Here is a 20,144-nt window from a genome sequence, read left to right on the forward strand (position 1 = left end):
TTGAACCCGCTACGCACGCTAGCGCGGAACACGCAGTGCGCTTGCGCTGCGCGTGGCGCGCCGGGGCGTTGCTGGGAAACATCTGGCGACGCCTGTGGCTGGGACCCGCCAACATGGCGGCGACGGCGGCGGCGGCGGCGCTGGCGAGGCTCGCGACGGCCTGCCTCCTCCTCGCGGCCCAGGTGAGGGCTGTGCCCGTCCCGCTGGTCCCGCGGGATGCGGTGACCCGGTCTCTGGGGACCCTGCCGCGCGCAGGTCCGCCCGCCCCGGCCTGGGGGCAGCCTCGGTGACAGGCGTCCCCGCGCGGGCCGCTCTTGGGCCCTGGAGCCCCGCCGTGACCTTGCGGGCCTGTCCCCGGTCCGGCTCCCTTCTCCTCCTCGAAAGCCCTTTGCATCGTCGCTCGGTTACACGCGGGTCTGAAGTTTGGGGGACCTTCTCCCGCCCTCCGGCCCTGCTGGTCCATCCCGGCGTCTCCAGCCGCCGCCAGGGACGCTCCTGTCCGCCTTGGCCAGGTGGCTGCCCCTCTCCGACCTCAGTTTCCCCTTACGCGCGATGCCAGCGCTCGCCCTGGTGGTTGTGGTAAGCTGACCAGCGCGACACCTAGGCCGTGTCCGGGGAGCGGCCAGGAACCCTGGAGGGGGGTCGAATTTCCGTCTCAGTTTTACAACGTGACCTTGGGCCAGGGAGTTCCTCGCTTTGGGCTTCAGCTGCTCCTCTGCAAAAGGAGCAAAGGGTGCAGCGTGGACTCAGCGAGATGGTGCTGCATGGGGTAATGAACCGCCGCACGGTACTTTGTCCCTTAACGTTAAGGGGCTCAGGCGCTAGAGAGGGACTGGCCACGAAGTGGCTGATGTACATTGTCAGGCGTGCATCTTTTATTTCCACATCCTCCCTCTCCTCTGGGTTCAGCAGCGCAGGCACTGGTTTCCCTAACAGCCCTACAAACAAGGTCATTAACCTTGGCTTGTTCATGCTACCCCACTGCCACCTCTCCTGTAGCTCAGGGCGGGTGGCTGATGGCCTCCCATGGCCACTTTTGCCCCCCACAGTCCTGGTCCATTCCTAACACAGCAGTAATGATGGCTTTCAAAGTGTGTCAGCCTCTGATCTGGCGTCTCTCTCTTTCCAGCTCTAGTTAATTGAAGCACTCTGCTCTTTGTTCTTTTTGTATTTTTATTTATTTATTTATTTATTTATTTTCCTTGGACCACCCTGGTCATCCTTCCAGTCTCAGCTTAACTGTACCTTCCCCAAATGCTTTAGGATACCCCCTCCCACCTGTTTGCCAGCCCCTTGTCCTCCTGCCTGTTTAATTACCAGTTTGAGCTCTGAGCCGTGTGAGGGCCGGGTTTAGGCTCTCCGGATATTTTGAATGAGGGCCAAGCGAGAGGGCTATGAAGAATCCTGGGAACACCATGAAGGAAGTGTGGCTCAGTTTGCCTGGGAAGGCTTTTCAGAAGCAGTGGCCTGAGCGGTGTTTGCCGGGTCTTGAAGGCTGAGGGAGGATGGGACAGGTGGTGGGAGTGGCAGGAGCCAGGTGGAGGGATGAGAGCTGATGACTTATTTGTGGACAGTGAGGGCTCTGCTGTGGTTGATGTGTAGGGTAGTCTGATGTTTGCACCCCGAGAAAGATGTCAGTGTAAAGGAGTTCCTTCAGGTCCACCTGAAGCCAGGGTGGGGTTCCCCCCTAAACTGGAGGGCAGGGGCAGGGCCAGCAGTGGGAGCAGCTCTAGGCAGAGGGTAAAGGGCAGGCCTTGCATGTGACCTCCCTAGACTGGGGCCCGGGGGTCAGGCTGGGCATGTCAGAGCCAGGCGGCTGAAGGTCGTGGTGTTGGGCCTTTGGACTTATCTAGGCAGACTGAGGAGTTTGAACTTTATCCTGAGGAGAGAGAATCAGGAGAATGCTGGAGAGTGAGGAGCGCCGCTGGGACTGCTCTTCCCAGAGCAGAACCCTGTTGGAAACACTCCCTGAGATGACTCAGCGCCCCTCCCTTGGCTGGGTGTGGCTCTTTGTGGTTCCTCCAGCACCCTAGCTCTCCCCTGGGGGGGAGGGGGTGGGGTGCTTGCTGACAGCCCTACACTCACTGCTTCCACTTTGTGATCCAGTGAGGGATTTGACTTTCCCTAATAGACCCACCTTTCTCAGCTGCTGTGGGATTTGTACAGAAAGACCAGATGGAGGCTCTTACTCATCAGGTCTTAACTAACTGGCCTGCACCTGTCCTCCCTACCTCCTGCTTCCTTGGCCCTCCTGCACCTGTGCTCCCTCCACCTGTCCCCGTCCCCTTCTCACACTGTCCAAGCATCTGGGTTCTCATTTCCCTGCCCTCAGAACTCACCACATCTTCTGAGAAAGGAAGACTGCCCCAGCCTGGACCCATTAGTCTCTCAAAGCCCCTGATATGGATGCTTTCACAGTAATCCTGAAGCATAGTGTCTCCGTGCGTCCTGGACCTACTCTGATGTGATGTGTCAGAAGATGGCTTGTCCTTGGTAGCCTTGATTATTTCTGGTTCTCTAAATTGGGATAGGCTGTGTTGGAACATGGGCACTTGTATCACTGGGCCCTTTTGAAGAACGTCTCCCAGTTCCTTTAACTCAAGAGGATGAGGGAACTGTAATCACAGTGAAACCTGATCTCTCTGGCATTTGATACAAGCACAGGCTTAGTTGATTAGTTGTACAGGTTGTGGGGAGGAAAGTCCATGCAGTGTGCTTGGGGGAGGGAATATATACATACACCCTATATATCTCCTATCTAATAAAAGAGTGATATGCAAATTAACCATCACTCTGCTACATCCACCAGCCACACCCACCAATTATGCCCACCAGCCAATCAGAGCGAGTATGCAGATTAACCCCAACCAAGATTGCGGCCACAGAGAGCAGGAGTGAGGCTTGGGTTTCCTTGGCAATGGAGGAAGCCAAGCTTTCCACACACCCTGGTGGGCCCAGGCCTCCACTCAAGGGTACAAAGTTTCAATTATAGAAGGTAAATAAATTCCCACAGAAATGGTGGCAGCCACTGAGCTGGAAGAGCAGGAGGCTAGGGTTGCCCTGAATGATGGAAGAAACCAAGCTTCTGTAGCCCTGTGGCTCAGGCCTTTATTCCAGGCTACAAAGTTTCAATTGTAGAAGATACATAAATTTCAATTCAACAGAAAAGGCTGCCACCACAGAGCAAGCAGGAGGCTTGGCTCTGCTCCAGGCTACAAAGTTTCAATTGTATAAGATAAATAAACCCCAGATACCAGGGTCTCCACTTGGGTTGCCAGGGGGTGTGGCCAGCCTACAAACCATCACAGGCCCCTTGCTCAGGCTGCCCCATGCCCCAAGGGAACCCTCACCCTGATCCGGGACACCCTTCAGGGCAAACCAGCTGGCCCCCACAATGCACCAGGCCTCTGTCCTATCTGATAAAAGACTAATATGCAGATTGACCATCACTCCAATACAATAAGATGGCTGCCCCCATGTGGTCAAAGATCTTGCTCCCATGTGAACACAAGATGGCCATCACAAAATGGCCAGCAGGGGAGGGCAGTTGGGAGGGCCCAGGCCTGCAAGGAAGGGCAGTTGTGGGTGATCAGGCAAGCAGGGGAGGGCAGTTGGGAGGCACCAGGCCTGCAAGGGAGGGCAGTAGGGGGCGATCAACCCTGCAGGGGAGGGCAGTTAGGGGTGACTAGGGCGGCAGAGGAGGGAAGTTGGGGGCAAAAAGGCTGGCAGGGGAGCAGTTAGATATCAATCAGGCTGGCAGGGGAGTGGTTAGGGGATGATCAGGCTGGCAGGCAGAAGCGGTTAGGGGCAGTCAGGAAGGCAGGTAGGTGAGCAGTTGAGAGCCAGTAGTCCTGGATTGTGAGAGGATCCGACTGCCTGTTTAGACCTGATCCCACCAGGATCGGGTCTAAATGGTCAGTTGGACATCTCTTGAGGGGTCCCAGATTGGAGAGGGTGCAGACTGGGCTGAGGAACACTGCCCTCCATGCACGAATTTTGTGCATTGGGCCTCGTGTGTGTGTGTGTGTGTGTGTGTGTGTGTGTGTTTCAGAGAGGAAGGGAGAGGGAGAGAGAGAAGCATCTATGATGAGAGAGAATCATTGATCGGCTCCCTCCTTCACACTCCCCACTGGGGATCGAGCTCACAGTCCAGGAATTGAACCATGACCTGGTCCATAGGTTAGCTAGCGCTCAATCCACTAAGCCACACCAGATGGGCTTAAATGGCTTTTAAAAAAAGAACCACCTTCTGTTCACTTCCATTTTACATAAATACCCATTTCATCATAGTCTGGCTCCCATGCATCAAGGTTCAGCAAACTTTCCAGAAAGGGCCAGAAAGTGCATATTTTCAGCTTTGCAAGCAATTGCCCAACTCAGCAATGGCAGCCGAGTATAGCCACAGGCCTTGCATACTGGCATAGGGTGGCTGTGTTCCAATAAAACTTTATTTGCAAACACAGAAGGTGGGCTGTTTGTCTCTGTGGCAGACTGGGGAAACCAGGGGCGCATTCTCTGGCTCTGCCGAGGTTGAGGGACTGCTGCTCCCCATGTGGTCCCAGGGTGAGGAGGAGCCAGGGGCTCTGAGCATTGGAGGGGGCATAGACTAGGTACAGTATTTAGGGCCAGGATGAAGGGCACTCCTGGGGGCCTCTCTGGTGGGAGAATCTGGAAGAGGCGTCTCCTGATTCTGCCTCTGGAGAAGGGAACGAGGCGACATGCGGTGAGTGTGGTTTCTCCGGGAACAGAGGCAGGTGTGGCAGGATGCTGCCTCAGGGAAGTGCTCTGAGACCGTGGGTTGAACTCAGGCAGTCCACCTTCCTGCCCTTCCCTCCCAGAAAGCTGGGTGCCCTGAAAGCGTGGCACCATGCAAGCACTGCTTTGGCGTCAGCGCCCACTCAGGGTGGCAAACGGAAGTGTCAGAGCCGGTGGGCCGACTGGAACAGTGGCATTTGGGGGCTGTGGGAAGTGGGGCTTGCACCCAGTGCCTGGTGTCAGCCTTCAGACTTCAAGGTTGGGGCACCCTGGGCTCTCCTCCATGCTGCCACACTGCCAGGTGACCAGGCCAGCGTAGGAAGCTCGCAGAGGGCCCAGCTGTCTGAGACCTGGTGCTCCAGGCCTGGTGTTGGGGCACACTGTCTGTCAGGATCCTTGGCCAAATCAGAGCCCCTATCGCTCCCTCACCTTGGCAAAGCCGTGTCCACGGTGTGGGTTCCACTGTGCCAGGTGATGACTGTCCCCGTCATGTGTCCTTCATTGGGAGCAGCTGCCACCTGTTTGTCTCTGGCAGACTTGGGACCCAGGGGTGCGTTCTCCGGCTCTGTCCGGAGGTGTTTGTAGCCCAAGGGGAGCGAGAGCCACAGAAGGGCAGGCCTAGGAGCCCGAAGCTGCAGAGCTTGGTCAGGGTCCAGACAGCCTTTTCAGCTCCACAGCGCCCTGGGGCCAGGAGGGGCCAGGGCCTGTGGGTGTGGTGTGTGCCCCTGGCTGGGTGCTGACAGGCTGAGGTCACACCCAGGTCTCCCTAGGGAGACTTGTCCTTGTACTCGGTGTCCCCCTCTTTTTCTCCAGCACGAGTTACTTCTGTGTGTGTCCTCTCTGTCCCAGCCTTCACATGTGTCCTCCTTTAACTTGGACCCCGTGTCAGGGATGGTCCGGCCCCTGCCCTGAGCCCTTTGCCCCCTGCCCCGTTGCTGCAGGTGGCCTGTGAGTACGGTATGGTTCACGTGGTCTCCGAGACGGGGGGCCCCAAAGGCAAGGATTACTGCATCCTCTACAACCCACAGTGGGCCCACCTGCCGCACGACCTCAGCAAGGCGGTGAGTATTGGACCGGTGGCCCTCCTGGACCCCTTTCAGCTTGGGCTCCTGTCTGTCTTGCTGTCATCCCTCCACCCCTCTGCCCGGTGTCCTCCGCTGGAAGCTGTGGGGTGGGGTCTGGTCACACTAGAGAGGCCTCTGGGCAGCCCTAAAGGGGTGTTAACCCCTCTGGTCATGAATGAAAGGCATTGTTCGGAGGGCAGCCTAGAGATGCCTCTGGTGGAGGCACAGCCAGGCTTTCCTGTGCTGGATGGGGGCTGGCTGCCAGAGGGGTCCCGAGAGGAGTGACAGCAGAGGGCGGGGCAAGGGCTCTGCTCTTCTTGTAGGGGCCCCTCTCCCTGGTCTGGCCTCCCTCCTCCACTCAGAGGACCTGGAGGATGCTCTGTGGGTGAGTTCTCACTGCAGAGGCTGGCACTCCTGCCCCTTGTGTCCCGTCCATAATGGATGCCAGAGGTGGCTCTGGAGACGCAGGGAGGATTTCTGAGGGTTTGCTCTGAGCACACACCACCTGTCCCTCCTGTCTGCCTTGCGTTTGGTCGGTGTGTCTGCAGGCCCTGCCCACTCTCCACCTCTCATCCTTTCTTGGTGCAAGGGCCTGGAGTCCAGGGGGACCTATGGCGAGGGGGCATCAGGATGGCTCTCACGGAGTGATCTGGATACTGAAGGCTCGGCACGGCTGGCAGGTTCCTCCTCGGTTCCCGTGAGGACTGGGGCCCGCCCTGACTCTTCCAGAACAGCTCCTATGAGCTCTGCCTTCCCCCAGTCTCTCTTGCAGCTGAGGGACTGGACGACTTCCATGCTCTGCTCTGCATCCGACCTCCCTGCCAAAGGCTTCAGCAACCAGATTCCACTGGTGGCTCGGGGGAACTGCACCTTCTACGACAAAGTGAGGCTGGCCCAGGGCAGCGGGGCACACGGGCTGCTCATCGTCAGCAAGGAGACCCTGGTACGGCTGCCTGGGCACCTCCTGGAGGGCAAGGCTTGGAGGTGCCCTGAGGGGAGCCGGGAGGAGCCCCTGGGCCCCGACCAAAGTGGGCATGGGTGCTGGCCAGGAACGGGCAGCCACAGCCAGGAGAGAGGAGTTTGGTTTGCTGACGGCTGTGCACTCAGGCCTTTGGACCCTCATCTTGGAGGGGGCTTATCCCAGAGCAATCCTGTGGGTGGGGGGATACAGGGCCTCAAGGCAGAGCTCTGAGGGTGACTTCTATGGGCCCACCTGCCGGCCTCTCCTCAGGCCCCAGCAGGGTGGCTTGGCTCCTGACCCCAAGGTTTGAGCGCAGGTTTTCCTCCCCTAGTGGGAGGTGCTGAGCCTGTAGTCCTCCCTCCTGGTGTGTCCCGTTCCTGTGCTGCACCTGATGACCCAGCACACACGAGGGAATCTTCCCCTCCCTTCGAGAGAGGGCCAGCTAGCTCTGTGGCCATGCCATCAGGAGGGGTTGGCTGTTGGTGCCATCCTGGGTGGGCCTCGGTCAGTCAGCAGATCTGCCTCCTCTGGACTCCCAGGTCCCCCCAGGAGGCAACAGGACGCAGTATGAGGAGATCGGCATTCCCGTGGCCCTGCTCAGCTACAAAGACATGCTGGACATTTTTACGGTAGGGGGTCCCTCCCCCTGAAGTCTGTTAGGCCCTGGGTCTGAGTCGGTCGTGGGCAGGGCCTGTGGCAAGGCCATTCTGTCTGGGGCTGGCCAGGGGTGGGTCTTGCCCACTGTGAGTCAGCCACATCGTGAGGGCAGCCTCCAGGGCCATCCGATGCCAGGAATGGAGACCAAGGCCCTGAGTGCCCTGTGCAGCTGGTTAGAGTGACCCAGGCGCAGGCTTGGCCAGCCTGGCCTCCCATCCATGGGGAGGGAGCATCGCTCCCTCTGCCCAGGCTGTCTGACCCGAGGCCCCTGTTCGTCTTTGATGTGGGGAGCTGGGTCTGGGGCAGGGTGAGCATCATTATATAAGTAAACAGGAATCTCAATCTTTGTGAAACTTCCAGAAGTTCACAGTAAGCGCAGGCCTCACACCTCTCCCCGAGGGGCCCCCATGGGCCGCCTGATTAACACAGGTGATGGGCACCCTCATGCCAGCACGTGCACATCTGGGCTCCAGGCTGTGTTCTCGCACGCAGGGCTGCTGGCTGGTCTCCATGCACAGCTTGTTACGTCAGAGCTGATTGCTTTGGGGTCCGGAATGGGGGGAGAAGGCAGAGGGCAGGGGGCCTGGCCTTGAACTCTGATGTGTTCTCCGAGGCAGAATTTTGGCCGATCGGTGAGGGCAGCGTTGTATGCCCCGCACGAGCCCATGCTGGACTACAACATGGTCATCATCTTCATCATGGCCGTCGGCACCGTTGCCCTTGGGGGCTACTGGGCTGGGAGCCGCGACGTGAAGAAGTAGGTATCCTTCCTTTACGTGTGTGTGCACATGTGTGCACATGTGTAACTGATGGGTGCCCCTAATGCTGGGAAGTGAAAATGTGAGAGTAACAGGACTGCTCAGAAGAGAGGTGTCCACACCCCCAGAGAACCTTCTGGAATACAGTTGCTGTGAATACCTGGGAGACCCAGCCAAAGGCCCTCTGGGTCCTGCTCCCCGAGATTGTGCTCTGGCACTGGGATGTGAGCCCAGGCCGTCCCCTCCCGGGGCTCACTCAGGAGACAGGGCCTGTGGGCAGTCTCAGCAGTGTTCAAGGGCATCTCACTGGGAGCCCACCTGCAGGAGCCTTGTCTGCAAGGACCCTGAGCTCCTGGACAAGGATGTGAGGCCCCAGGGGCAGGTCTGGCTCTCCCGTTGGAGGGGCACTGTGGACACAGTGGGTCTGGGGAGGGCGGGCAGGCCAGCAGGTGAGCTGTCTGCCAGTCCTTCTCGGTCTCTGGCCCTTAGTCCTTCGGCTGTGGCAGCTGGCCAGGTGTCCTCATGACCTGTGTTTCTCAAGAAGGTATATGAAGCACAAGCGGGATGACGAGCCTGAGAAGCAGGAGGACGAGGCTGTGGACGTGACGCCCATCATGACCTGCGTCTTCGTGGTCATGTGCTGCTCCATGCTGGTGCTCCTGTACTACTTCTACGACCACCTGGGTGCGTCTCCGCGGGCGGAGGCTCCTCTGGAGGAGCCCAGTAGACAGCAGGGCGAGGGGAGGGCTTCGGGTGGTTTGTCCCCCGCTTCACCGGGTGAAGGTCACCCTGCCCAAGTGCACGAGTGCACGGGGCCCTCCTTGGGGGGCGCTGGGACCCCGCAGCCCGCCTGTCCCCTCACTGCCGCCCTGCTCTGCAGTCTACGTGATCATTGGGATTTTCTGCCTGGCCTCCTCCTCGGGCCTCTACAGCTGCCTGTCGCCGCTGGTCCAGAGGCTGCCATTTGGCAAATGCAGGTGAGCTTCCTGAGGTGGCCTTTGCCCAGCCCCACTCAGCCCCTTGCCCCGGCTTTGTTCTTGAGGTCCTACACCCCAACCTCTCCTTGGCCCAACTGCTGTCTCCGTCCTCTGGCCCCCGAGGCTCCAAGCTCTGCTTCCATGATTCAACCCCCCCCCCGCCCCCCCCCCCCACACTCTTCCGCGGTCCTTGGCCAGGCTGGCACAGCACAGGCTGATGGCAGGTCTCTCAGTGCTTGCTGGGTGCTCATGGGCCTTGGGAGCAGGACAGGATGGGGAGGTGAGTGGGCTTCCTCAGTCCTCCCGAGGCCTCTTCCCTCTCCCCACCTTCCATTCCGGGGCAGACAGGCCCAGTGGGGACACACGGGCGGAGTGGGATGACGTGGGGGCATGTGGGCACTGGGCAGAGTGCCTGGCAGGGCCGGGCAGGGCTGGGCCACCTGGCTGGATGCACTGGTGGTTCAGGCCTGGAGGCTCCCTGCTGCCAGAAGCCCAATTTGGTTCTTAAGGGTAGATGGGCAGCTACTCAAGGGTTTAGACAAGGGGGACAGACCTTTTTTTAAAATTATATATGTATTTTATTGATTTTTTTACAGAGAGGAAGGGAGAGGGAGAGTTAGAAACATCAGTGAGAGAGAAACATCAATCAGTTGCCTCTGCATACTCCCTACTGGGGATGTGCCCGCAACCAAGGTGCATGCCCTTGACCAGAATCGAACCCAGGACCCTTTAGTCTGCAGGCCAATGCTCTGTCCACTGAGCTAAACCGGTTAGGGCGGATGAGACTTTTAAGGCTGCCATACAAGGGTGAGAGGTGGGGACCGGGGACAGGCCGGGAGGCACGGTCTGAGCTGAGGGCTCCCGGGGGCTCTCCTGAGCTCCTGTGGGCTCCTGTGGGCAGGCTGGCTTGGAAACTGGCCAAGGGTTGCTCATCCTAAGTGCCTGCCCCCCCCCTCCCCCCCCTGCTCTTGGGGACCTCGGGGGAATTGTGGGTAGGTTTACCAGAGAACGGGAAGTGGAGGAGGGCAGGGCCAGGTGGGCAGGGTGGGAGTGGCCCCTCTGAGAGCGGAGCCTGGAGGACAGCAGGAGGCCTGGGCAGCGGGCTTGTTGGATTCGGACTTAAGGGGCTGAGGGGCTTCCAGGTAGGAGTTGAGATGACCCTTCTGGGTGCTGGGTGGGAACAGGGTGGAAGAGTCAGAGGTCATTTGGGGGTGAGGGGCATGCTGCCCATGACAATTGCCCCCTTCTCCCTTGCCTGCCTCAGGGTCTGCAGCAGCAGCCTGCCCTACTTCCACAAGTGCCCTCAGGTCCGCAAGCTGCTCCTGGCATTGTTCTGCGTGGCTGTCAGTGTGGTGTGGGCAGTCTTCCGGAATGAGGACCAGTGAGTACAGCCCCTGGGTCTTAGGGCCTAGGAGGCCCCCCCTCTAAGGGCTGTCCTCAGGTGCTCTGAGTGCTGGACTGCAGTCTTCCTGTACCTCCCGGAGGCCATTTGGGGGCACCTGGAGCCAGTTCACCTCCTTGGTTATCAAAGCCCTCCTTCCCGCCCCTGGAAGCCGTGGCCGATGGCGTCCAGGTGTTGACGGGGCTCAGTGACAGCTGCCCAGCCATGGCTGCCCTGCTTGCCTCCTGCGTCTAGTTTCATTTGACTTGTCTGGGTGCCACATGAACAGTGATTGGATCTGGATATGAGGTGCTGCAAACCCTCTTGGCCTGGGCAGCCCAGGCCGTGTTCTCCAGGACGGCCTCAGCGGGGCCCCGGGCGGCGGGAGGGGACGCTGCCCCTGGCGCCACTTGTCCCCACTGCTCCCGAGGTGGTGCCCAAGGGGTGTGCTCAGCCAGCGGCCTCACGGACGGCTCGGGGAGGCTGGCTGGCTTCTCCGAGCACTTGCTCCCCTCAGCTCGGCCTCCCCTGCGAGGCAGCGCGTCTGCCCTGTGGCCTGGAGCCCGGGCTGCGCTCGAAGGACAGAGCAGGCCTGTTCCCGCCCAACCCCCTCCTGCTATCGCTGACACCATCTGGCGCTCTCAGCTCTCAACGAGTCTTTCCCAAGGCAGTTAAATGTTCTTGGCGGCACCTCCTTTTGGAGCCATAACAGATTTAAGTGGCAGAAGGAAAATGGGAAAATATTTTGAGTCCTTTGTACACAAAGAGAACCTGAATTCTCACAGTTAAATCTAAGCCAAGACACTTCTCTGTTGTATAAAATTAGAACGGGCCGTGGTTCCTGCACCTCTGGGTGCATGCGGCTAGCATGTGCCCACCCACCATCCTCGAACTTGGTCTGAAGCCTCTGATGAGTGAGCCCGGCCAAGGTGCAGGGCGAGGCAGGAAGGGGAGGACAGCCCAGGCAGGGCTGCAAGGTGGGGGATCTACCAAGGCCTGGGCGGTGAACGCCCTCTGTCCCCACTGGCCCCCTGTCAGGCTAGTTCTTTCTTAGAGCCGCCATGCGAGGCCTCCACAGCACAGATGTAACATGCAGGCCCAGGGAGTGGCTGTGGGAGGCAGCGCCTGATGGTGTGGGGCTAATGCAGATGTTTGAGACGGGTCTTGCCTCTGCTGCTTGTTCCCACGGGACCGTTCGGGGGACTCCAGATCTCATCCTCAGAGCCTGCCCCGCGGGTCTGAGCCCTCATTTCCCCGGGGCTGGAAGGGTATGCAACCTGGCTGGGCACAGGTCCTCACCCATCCTGTGATCTGGGTACGAAAGCCACCACTGTGGAGAGACAGAGGACCCAGCATTGTCTGTCTGTCTCTGGCCTCGTGGTGTCAGAGTGGAGGGTTCATTTATCCCCTGCCCTGTCGTCCATCACTGCCCGCCTGTCCCAACGAAGGGGGTCCGTCCCCCAGGTTTTAGAACCCACATTGCTGCCTCTGACAGTGCCTGGGCCTTCGAAACATGGCGAGGCCAGGCCCAGTGCAGGTGTTTCAGACTCTGGGTGTGGGTAAGGTGTCTGCATAGGGAGGGACCGGATAGGGAGTGGCTCTTGATGGAGCCTGTCCAGCAAATGCTGCTCTGCCCTGCAGGTGGGCCTGGGTCCTTCAGGATGCGCTGGGCATCGCCTTCTGCCTCTACATGCTGAAAACCATCCGCCTCCCCACTTTCAAGGTGAGGGTCCGGGGTGGGACCCTGGGGAGCCCGCGTCCTGAGGGCCTTTTCTGTGTCAGCCCCGTGCCTCGAGCGGCCAGACATGCCTGCCACACGGCTCTGTCCTGGCCTTCTCTGAGCTGGGCCTGAGGTTATTGTCTACAAGACCTGGTGGGAAAACTTAGAAACAGATGGGGAAGGAAGGGGACCCACGGCTGACCCATCACGGAACCCGTCTCCCACCTGCTCACCGCGCCCCCTTTCCCACGACCGGGGCCTGGACTGGGCCTCAGCTCCGCCCCGTCCGCCTGCACGGCGCTCTGGACGCTCCTCGTCTCCTTTGCCCAAGCCTGGGCAGGTGTTCAACGCCCAAAAGGCTTCATCCAGGGGAATAGTCTGAGCCTTGTGCGGGGAATTGGGGCGTGGGGGTGTCTCTGTCTCTGTGCCAGGGGGGTCTGTGTGCCTGGAGTGCTGGGCCGGCCCTCAGGACGTCTCTCCCCAGGCCTGCACGCTGCTGCTGATGGTGCTGTTCATCTACGACATCTTCTTCGTGTTCATCACGCCCTTCCTGACCAAGGTGGGAGCCCTGCCCCCGCCCCGCCCCGCCCCGCCCCTGTCCGAACCCCACACCCACGCCCACTCTGACGCGCTCTCCTGTGCTAGAGCGGGAACAGCATCATGGTGGAAGTAGCGACCGGGCCTGCGGACTCCGCTACACGGGAGAAGGTGCGTTCAGACCCTGGTGGCTGGAAGGGGCTGTGGGCTTGGGCTGGTCTGCAGGTGTTGCCTCCTCTCCCCACAGCTGCCCATGGTCCTGAAGGTGCCCAGGCTGAACGCCTCGCCACTGGCCCTGTGTGACCGGCCCTTCTCCCTCCTGGGTTTTGGGGACATCCTGGTCCCAGGTACGGGGGCTGGACACGTGGGTGGGTCCCCCCTCAGCCCTGAGGGCACCCAGGTGTCCCGGTAGTGTTGGGTTGGGGGCCGGTAGGTGGTGCGTGGTCGAGGTAGCCCCACTTCGGCCCTGGGGACAGCTCTGTTCTGTGGGTCATGACTATACAGCCGTGCCTGCCTGGGGCTGGCTGCCCAGGACAGAGTATGGCCTTGACAGCCCACTGCGCCCCGGGGTCACCCAGGCAGGACCTCCCTGCCCCTCCATGCTGTGAGGTGTGCACTGGCCCAGGCTCTCGGGTTGCAGCTCCATTCTGGGCCAGCAGGGTGGCCATCTGTGCGAGAGCAGTGATGGTGCTGGGTGAGACCGTGCACCGTCCCGGCCTTCCCCCGGCACGGGCTCCCCGGCTCTGGTGAGGACCGGCGTGCTCTCTCCCCAGGGCTGCTCGTGGCGTACTGCCACCGGTTCGACATCCAGGTGCAGTCGTCCAGGGTCTACTTCGTGGCCTGCACCATCGGTAAGCACGGCCCTCGGACCTCATCCTTTCCAGCGGCTCGGGGAGCTGGGGGGACGGGGCGGCGCCGCCTCTGCTCACTGCACAGTCCTTTTCCTCTCTTTTTGTGATTATTGCAGTTTTTCTTTTCTTGTTTCTCCCTTTTGTCTTTCTCTTTTTCTTGCTTGCTTCCTCCCTTCTCTTTCCCTCTCTCCCTCCATCCCTTCCTCTCCTTCATTGGTTTCTTTTATTACCAAAGCCAATCACACAAAAGTGATTTTTTCTCATTTTCTGTGAGCCAGCCTGTGTTTTAAGAAATTTCCCAGCTAGCCTGGCCAGTTAAGAATATCAGCCTGTGGACTGGATGGTCTCGAGCTCCATTCCAGTTGCAGGTTCAATCCCCAGCCCTGACTGGATGGAACTGGGATGTGTGCAGGAAGCAACCAATCAATGTGTCTCACATTGATCTCTCCTCTCTCTCTCTCTCCTCTCCCCTCCTTTCCACACCCTCTCAAAATTAATGGGAAAATATTCTCCAGTAAGGATTAAAAAAAATCCTTTTTTTGGTCCCCACCCTGCCAGCTCTCAAGGAAGAAGTGCATCATACACTTTCTCTTGTACACACCTGCCTCCTTCTGCGGGAGAGCCAGCTGGTGTTCCCTTTTGTCCTGGGCAGAGAACAGGCCTGGCAGCTTCTATGCCAGTGGAGAGACCTTGTGGATGACACTATAACACAAGAGGGCACAGGCTGGCCCTCAGGCACATTTGGGGGTCATTTCAGTTTGGTCCTGCCCACCCTGGTGCCTGCGGCTGCTGGCTCATTGTATGTGAACATTTCTCCCAGTTATCGTCCTCAGAACTGCTCTGTAAAGACACAGTGGAGGGTTTTCCCTGTCTAAACTAGTGTGCCAGGAGGTCCCCGTAGTCCGTCACTGGAGTCTTTAGATCGTACACAGCTGCCAGTCTGCATCCTCCCAGCGTCTGCCTGTGAGGTCACTCAGGACACACGGGTGTCGGCACGGTTGCCTAGCACCCTCCCTAGGCGAGCGCACCCCGGGGATGGAGGTGAGGTCAGGACAGGGCCAGGTGGATGCTGACACGGGCTCTGGGCTCCAGAGGAAGCTTCCAGGTAAAGGCTGCTTTTCTGGTAACTTTGTCCTTTGAAGCTATTCCAAGATCACTGCTGTGAGGTTAGTCCAAGCGACTCCACGCTCCCGCTCAGTGCCCAACGCTGGACGTGTCGTTCCAGCGGCCTCACTTTGTTCTCTGCGTGTGTGTGCATGCGTGGCCACGGTCATGCTCACGCACACGCGATGCAGGTTCATTCTGAGCTGTGAGCGAACTGCAGGCGTCACGCCCCTCACCCTCCGTGCTTCACCAAAGGCTTTTCCAGGGTCATGATTCAGTTATCAGAGATTTGATTTCCTAATTCTGCGGGTATATTATTGTAATTCAAAATTATATCTCTAACTATTGTAAAAGCTTATAAAAACGAGATATTTGGGCATATTCACAACTCTTCAGCTGCTTCTGTGGTTCCAGACGCTTTCCACAGCTGCCACTGCTGATCAGAGTCCTGGGATTTCCTCATCTCCAGGCGCCCTCCCCTCCCCAGTGCCCCCTCCCCTCCCCAGTGCCCCCTCCCCTCCCCAGTGCCCCCTCCCCTCCCCTCCCCAGTGCCCCCTCCCCTCCCCTCCCCAGTGCCCCCTCCCCTCCCCAATGTCCCCTCCCCTCCCCAGTGTCCCCTCCCCTCCCCAGTGCCCCCTCCCCTCCCCAGTGCCCCCTCCCCTCCCCAGTGTCCCTGCCCTCGCCAGTGCCCCCTCCCCTCGCCAGTGCCCCCTCCCCAGAACCCCCTCTCCTCCCCAACCCCCCCTCTCCCATGTCCTGTCTTCTCTCTAGCCTCTCAGTTACTCCAGTCTTCTCCTTGAAACTTGATTCCTATCTTGCCTGTCCCCTCGGGACTGGGTGGGCCATATGTCCTGGAAGATGCCAGAAGGTTCCATTAACTTCTGGAAGTACCCAAATGTCATTGGCTTGTCCCTGTGACATGTCTGGTACTCAGTGCTCCCAGCATTCCTTCGAGGGGGAGGGGGTGTGGCCTTGGGGACCACTGGCCCAGGTAACACTGCTTGTCTCTGTCCCTCCAGCCTATGGCATCGGCCTCCTGGTGACATTCATGGCCCTGGCCCTCATGCAGCGTGGCCAGCCAGCCCTCCTCTACCTGGTGCCCTGCACGCTCATCACCAGCGGCGCCCTGGCCCTGTGGCGCGGGGAGCTGGGCATGTTCTGGACGGGCAGTGGCTTTGCGGTGAATACCAGTTTGCTATGACTGTCTGCGAGAAATAATAACCCATAAGCCTTAACTAGAATTAAAGTTGAGTAAAGCCTCCAGTTTTACAATAAACCCTGCAGCCCCCTCCTGTGTTGGTGTCTCCCCATTTCCAGAAGATTGTGATTTGGGTGTTGTGTCCATGTTGCTGGTGGCTCAGCCATCCCACTTGCGTGGGTACTGGCTTTCCCCATGGAGAACGCAGTGTTCGGCTCGGGGGGTGACGAGCCCCTCGGCCAGGGCCAGCGCTGTCACAGCTCAGGCTCCGGGCTCTGCAGGGGAGTGACAGCAGGGAGGGTGTGCCGGCCAGCCTTCCTCGCCTGGAGGTCAGCCAGCACACTGCCCAAAGGAGGGGTATCCGTGGGGCTCCCCACTGAGTGTGACAGGGCACACGCAGCAAGGTTGAGTGTGGTGTTGCCCAGAAAGGACCAGGGCACCAGGTCTGACACTGACCCGCCTGGAGCCAGACCCCTTCCCAGGCCATTGGGGAGGGCCTCCTGGTTCTCAGAGGGTCTCAGTGCCCACAGGCGTCGGCTTTGCCACAGGACTGCTGAGCTGGCACTAGAAGGTTTAGGCGAGGGCAACAAGCCAGTGGCCAGTCAGGTTTCTGCGCCAGGTCCCCCTCCTTGTGGCCTGCGTGCTGGGAATAGAGAGGGGAACGTCTGGTCCGCGGGCCATGCAGGGCTGCGCCATCATTCGGTCTGGCCCTGCCACGGCATGGGGGGAGTTAACTAAGTATGTGACTAACCGTAGCAGGCCAGTTTTTAAGTTGATAATTTTTTGTGGCCTATGAATTATTCCAAATGGCCCTGGGCAGAACAAAGGTTCCCCACCCCCGGCCTAGAGCCTGACCCTCTGGGCACAGTGACTCCTGCCTCCTCCCCTGAGGCCCCGCTGGCCTCGCCCACACCTCACCACTGGCTCTCTCCTCTTCCAGAAGGATCTACCTCAGCCTCCTTGGGGGCCAGCCTCGGCCGAAGGCCCACGGCCTCTGAAAGACTCCGAGGTTGTGCTTCCCGAGCAGCCTCCAGGAGAAGCACAGGCCAAGCCCACACTGCCCGAAGAGCAGCCTCGGGAGCTGGCTGATCCCCAGGATGTGGCCGGTGTGTCCACCCAGGAACCCGGGAGCCCTGCCGGCCATGCCCCTGAGCCTTCAGGCCTGCCAGGCACCTCAGCCTTGAGGACAGCAGCCTCGGCCCCTCGCCGCCCTCCAAGACTGGACCTGCCATTCCCCCAACTCGGTGCTCTGGTCTGGCCGACGCTCACATCTCTGCCTCCTCAAGCCCAGCCACACCTGGACCTCGGCCCTGCTCCCAGCTCACGTGGCCACCGCAACCCCTTGGACCGACGAGGTCCCCGCCCCGCGATCCCAGCCCCATCTTCTTCTAGTCGGAGTCTCGGCGGGAACCTCAGAAAGGGCAGGAGCGTCACCTCTGCCACTGAAGGCTGCACACCTGCCACATTCGGTGCTCACACCATGCCGCTCCCTCCAGGTGCCCCTGGAGAGGCCCTGTCCTGGGCGGAGGGGAGTGGTCTGCCCCCAAGGCCATGCCTTTCCTTCAGCACAGCTGTTCCGGATGCCGAGAGCCCGGCCTGGAGGTGTGGACTCAGCCCTCAGCCCCGCTGGCACGGGGTCTGCACCCACCTCTGGACAGGTTGGGGAGCCGGGCTAAGAGCTGCCAGCAAAGTGGTGGTAAGTGGACGGGGGGTCTTGGTCTGAGCCTGACCCTGGTTCCTTCGTCAGCCTGGGAGTCTGCAGCCTGCGCTACGTCCAACCCCTCCATGTCTTAACAAACAGCCACGACTTTCCGAAATTCCAGAGGTGTCGCCTCTCTTGGACTGCCCTTCCTCGAGGCAGGATGGCACCAGGCCAGGTGGCCAGGTCCTTGGGGTCCACAGGGCCCGACACCCCAGGGCCCTCAACAGCCAGCTCTGTCCTTGGTGTCGGCTCCGCTCCTCAGCACGGGCTGGGCTTCCCGTTCCACATCCCGGGCATCTGCACGCTCTTGACTGCATCCAGCACACGCCTCCCTGGCCTCCAGCTGCAGCGCGAGCAAGGCGAGCGTCTGCGAGGAGCTTCTGGAACGTGGGGGAATATTCTGGAACTGGCGTTTTGTTTTCTACCTCTGAACCTCCTGACGCCGCGGTGGAGCGGGCCCAGGGGCCCCTTCCCGGCACCCTCCGCCCACCATCGTGTTGCATGTGTCACCACCACTCGGAATGGAGGTGCCCTGGGGCTACCGACCGCCTGGACTCTGTGGTCCTCGGACCTTGCCCCTCCCTGTCCGTCCACTCAACCTCCAGACTCATGTTCAGAAGGTTTTCCATCGGAGTGACATGAAGGCACAGACCTTCCAGCCACGTGGTCCCTCCTGCGTCTTGTAGACCATGGGTACAGGCCAAACCAGAATCCACTCCAAAAATACCAGCGCCAGTCAGACTGGCAGACCATCTTTGTTAGCCACACTTCTCAAGGGAGAACTTTTATTCCTCAGAAAACAAGATGTCTTCCACCTGTTTCCCTGCGTTTCTCCTGGGAGGGAGAGCAGCTGACCTTTGGCCCCATGGGAACTCCTCGGGCCGGGACCTGGACGTAGCCCTGGGGCGGCCTGGGCAGAGGACCACCTGGACCCTGTCTGACCCTCGGCCGCCCCTTAATCTAAGCCATTTTGTACATCGGTGTCAAAGATGGGAATCTTTTGTTTTGGAAATTAGACAAATGTCACAGGCTTTGAAGGCGATGTTAGTTCCTACAGTTTTTGTTTGCAGTTTTGGCCTTGCTTCTATTCAGATCTTACAATTAAACAGCTTTTGATATGTAGGACTTGACCTTGGCCTTTTCTGAGGTGCAGTGAGCTGGAGGAGCCTGGCACCCCACTGGGCACATGGTGCGGGGTTGGGGGGCGCGGGGGCGGGCCGTCCTGCATTGTCTCCTGCTTACAGGTATCGGGCAAATGGACAGGCCGGTGTGAAGCTGGGCTTTTGCTGCAGTGCCTCTCATCGGGGTGTGTGTGTGTGTGTGTGTGTGTGTGTGTGTGTGTGGTGGTGGTGGTGTCGTTATGGCGTTTCAGAGTTGAAGGAAGTCTGTTCCCATGTCTTGGATACCGTTTGCTCATTCATGGCTACCTCAGAAATCGGAAGGAGATCGCCGATCGTGGGGGCTGCAGACCTGCCATAAAGGTCAGGTGGCGAATGTGTGGGACTTTTCAGGCCACACAGCTTCTGTCACAGCGAGTCAGCTCTGCCGCTGTGGCTGGAAGCATCAGACAACATGTGGGCAGACGGGGTGACTGTGGCCAAAACTGTTGGTGGACACTGAAATGCGAGTTCCATGAGTTTCCACAGATCAGGAAACATGCTTTTTTTCCTGTGCAGACAGGCAGGGCCAGATTGGGTAACCTGTTCCAGAGCGAATTTACATTGGGTTGAGGATGGCAGCGCCCTTATATGCAGTCACAGGTGGGAGGCATTGGTGAGTTTGAGGGCTGAGCTGGCGGGCTTGGGAGCAGGTGTGCGATCAGACGTCCTCGGGACGGTTTGTTTCTTACACGGTCTGACTCCTGGAGTCCAGCCAGCTTCCTCTCCTGGCCTGTGTCTCCCGAGGCGGGGAGCTTACACATGGCCCTTGAGGATGACTATATCGCCCTACAGTCCTAACAGTCTTCCGGGCGGGGGCATGGTGTCCCGGCGGCAAAACGCAGTCCACGTTGGAAGGGAGAGGAGCTGGGCTCCTCGTGGCCCTGCCAGGTGCGTCCGAAGAGCTGAAGCCATTGCTGCGGCCAGGGGGTGAGGAACACCTGAAGAACCCCAACAGAGGAGCGCCCCCAAACTCCGAGCCCTCCTCACTGCTGCCCGGCGGGCATCCAGAGAGAGGGAAGGCTGAGAAACCGACCCGCCTCGGGGCCTGGCCCGCGGGCCTGGGAGATATCGGGAAACAGGAATCTGAACAAAGCATGCTCCTTCACAGGGTGTGCACATTGGTTTGTTAGTATCTCACGGTGATGTAAGATGCCAGTAATGGGGAAACTGAGTGCCAGGTACTTGGAAACCCTAGTACTTACTACCTTCATGGCTTTTCTGTAAACCCAAAACTGTTCTAAAAGCAAGTTTATTAAAAAAAAAAAAAATAGTGTGCTTATTCACACAGGGCACCCGTTCCGCACGCTCTCTGAGCATCT

At 59.4% G+C, this 20,144-nt stretch overlaps 1 protein-coding gene across 10 annotated transcripts; it reads left to right on the forward strand.

Moving 5' to 3' along the window:
* Window positions 1-42: 42 nt before the first annotated feature.
* SPPL2B (signal peptide peptidase like 2B) lies at window positions 43-18,787 on the forward strand. 10 transcript variants are annotated; one of them, XM_084884780.1, is made up of 15 exons: window positions 43-182; window positions 5,697-5,816; window positions 6,580-6,762; window positions 7,320-7,409; window positions 8,055-8,194; window positions 8,737-8,879; window positions 9,076-9,172; window positions 10,437-10,553; window positions 12,195-12,276; window positions 12,758-12,832; window positions 12,919-12,981; window positions 13,058-13,157; window positions 13,584-13,661; window positions 15,785-15,945; window positions 16,904-18,787. In XM_084884780.1, exons 1-15 carry the CDS (start codon window positions 114-116, stop codon window positions 17,684-17,686), a joined length of 2,301 nt encoding a protein of 766 aa, XP_084740906.1. In that variant the 5' UTR covers window positions 43-113; the 3' UTR covers window positions 17,687-18,787. The 10 variants fall into 10 exon arrangements, with proteins under 10 accessions (XP_084740906.1, XP_084740907.1, XP_084740901.1 ...); XM_084884781.1 differs by having other exon boundaries at window positions 63-182; window positions 15,785-16,011; XM_084884775.1 differs by having other exon boundaries at window positions 63-182; window positions 16,907-18,787.
* Window positions 18,788-20,144: the final 1,357 nt, after the last annotated feature.

This window comes from Pipistrellus hanaki (assembly GCF_964339955.1).
Source record: "Pipistrellus hanaki genome assembly, chromosome: 5".
Lineage (NCBI taxonomy): Eukaryota > Metazoa > Chordata > Mammalia > Chiroptera > Vespertilionidae > Pipistrellus > Pipistrellus hanaki.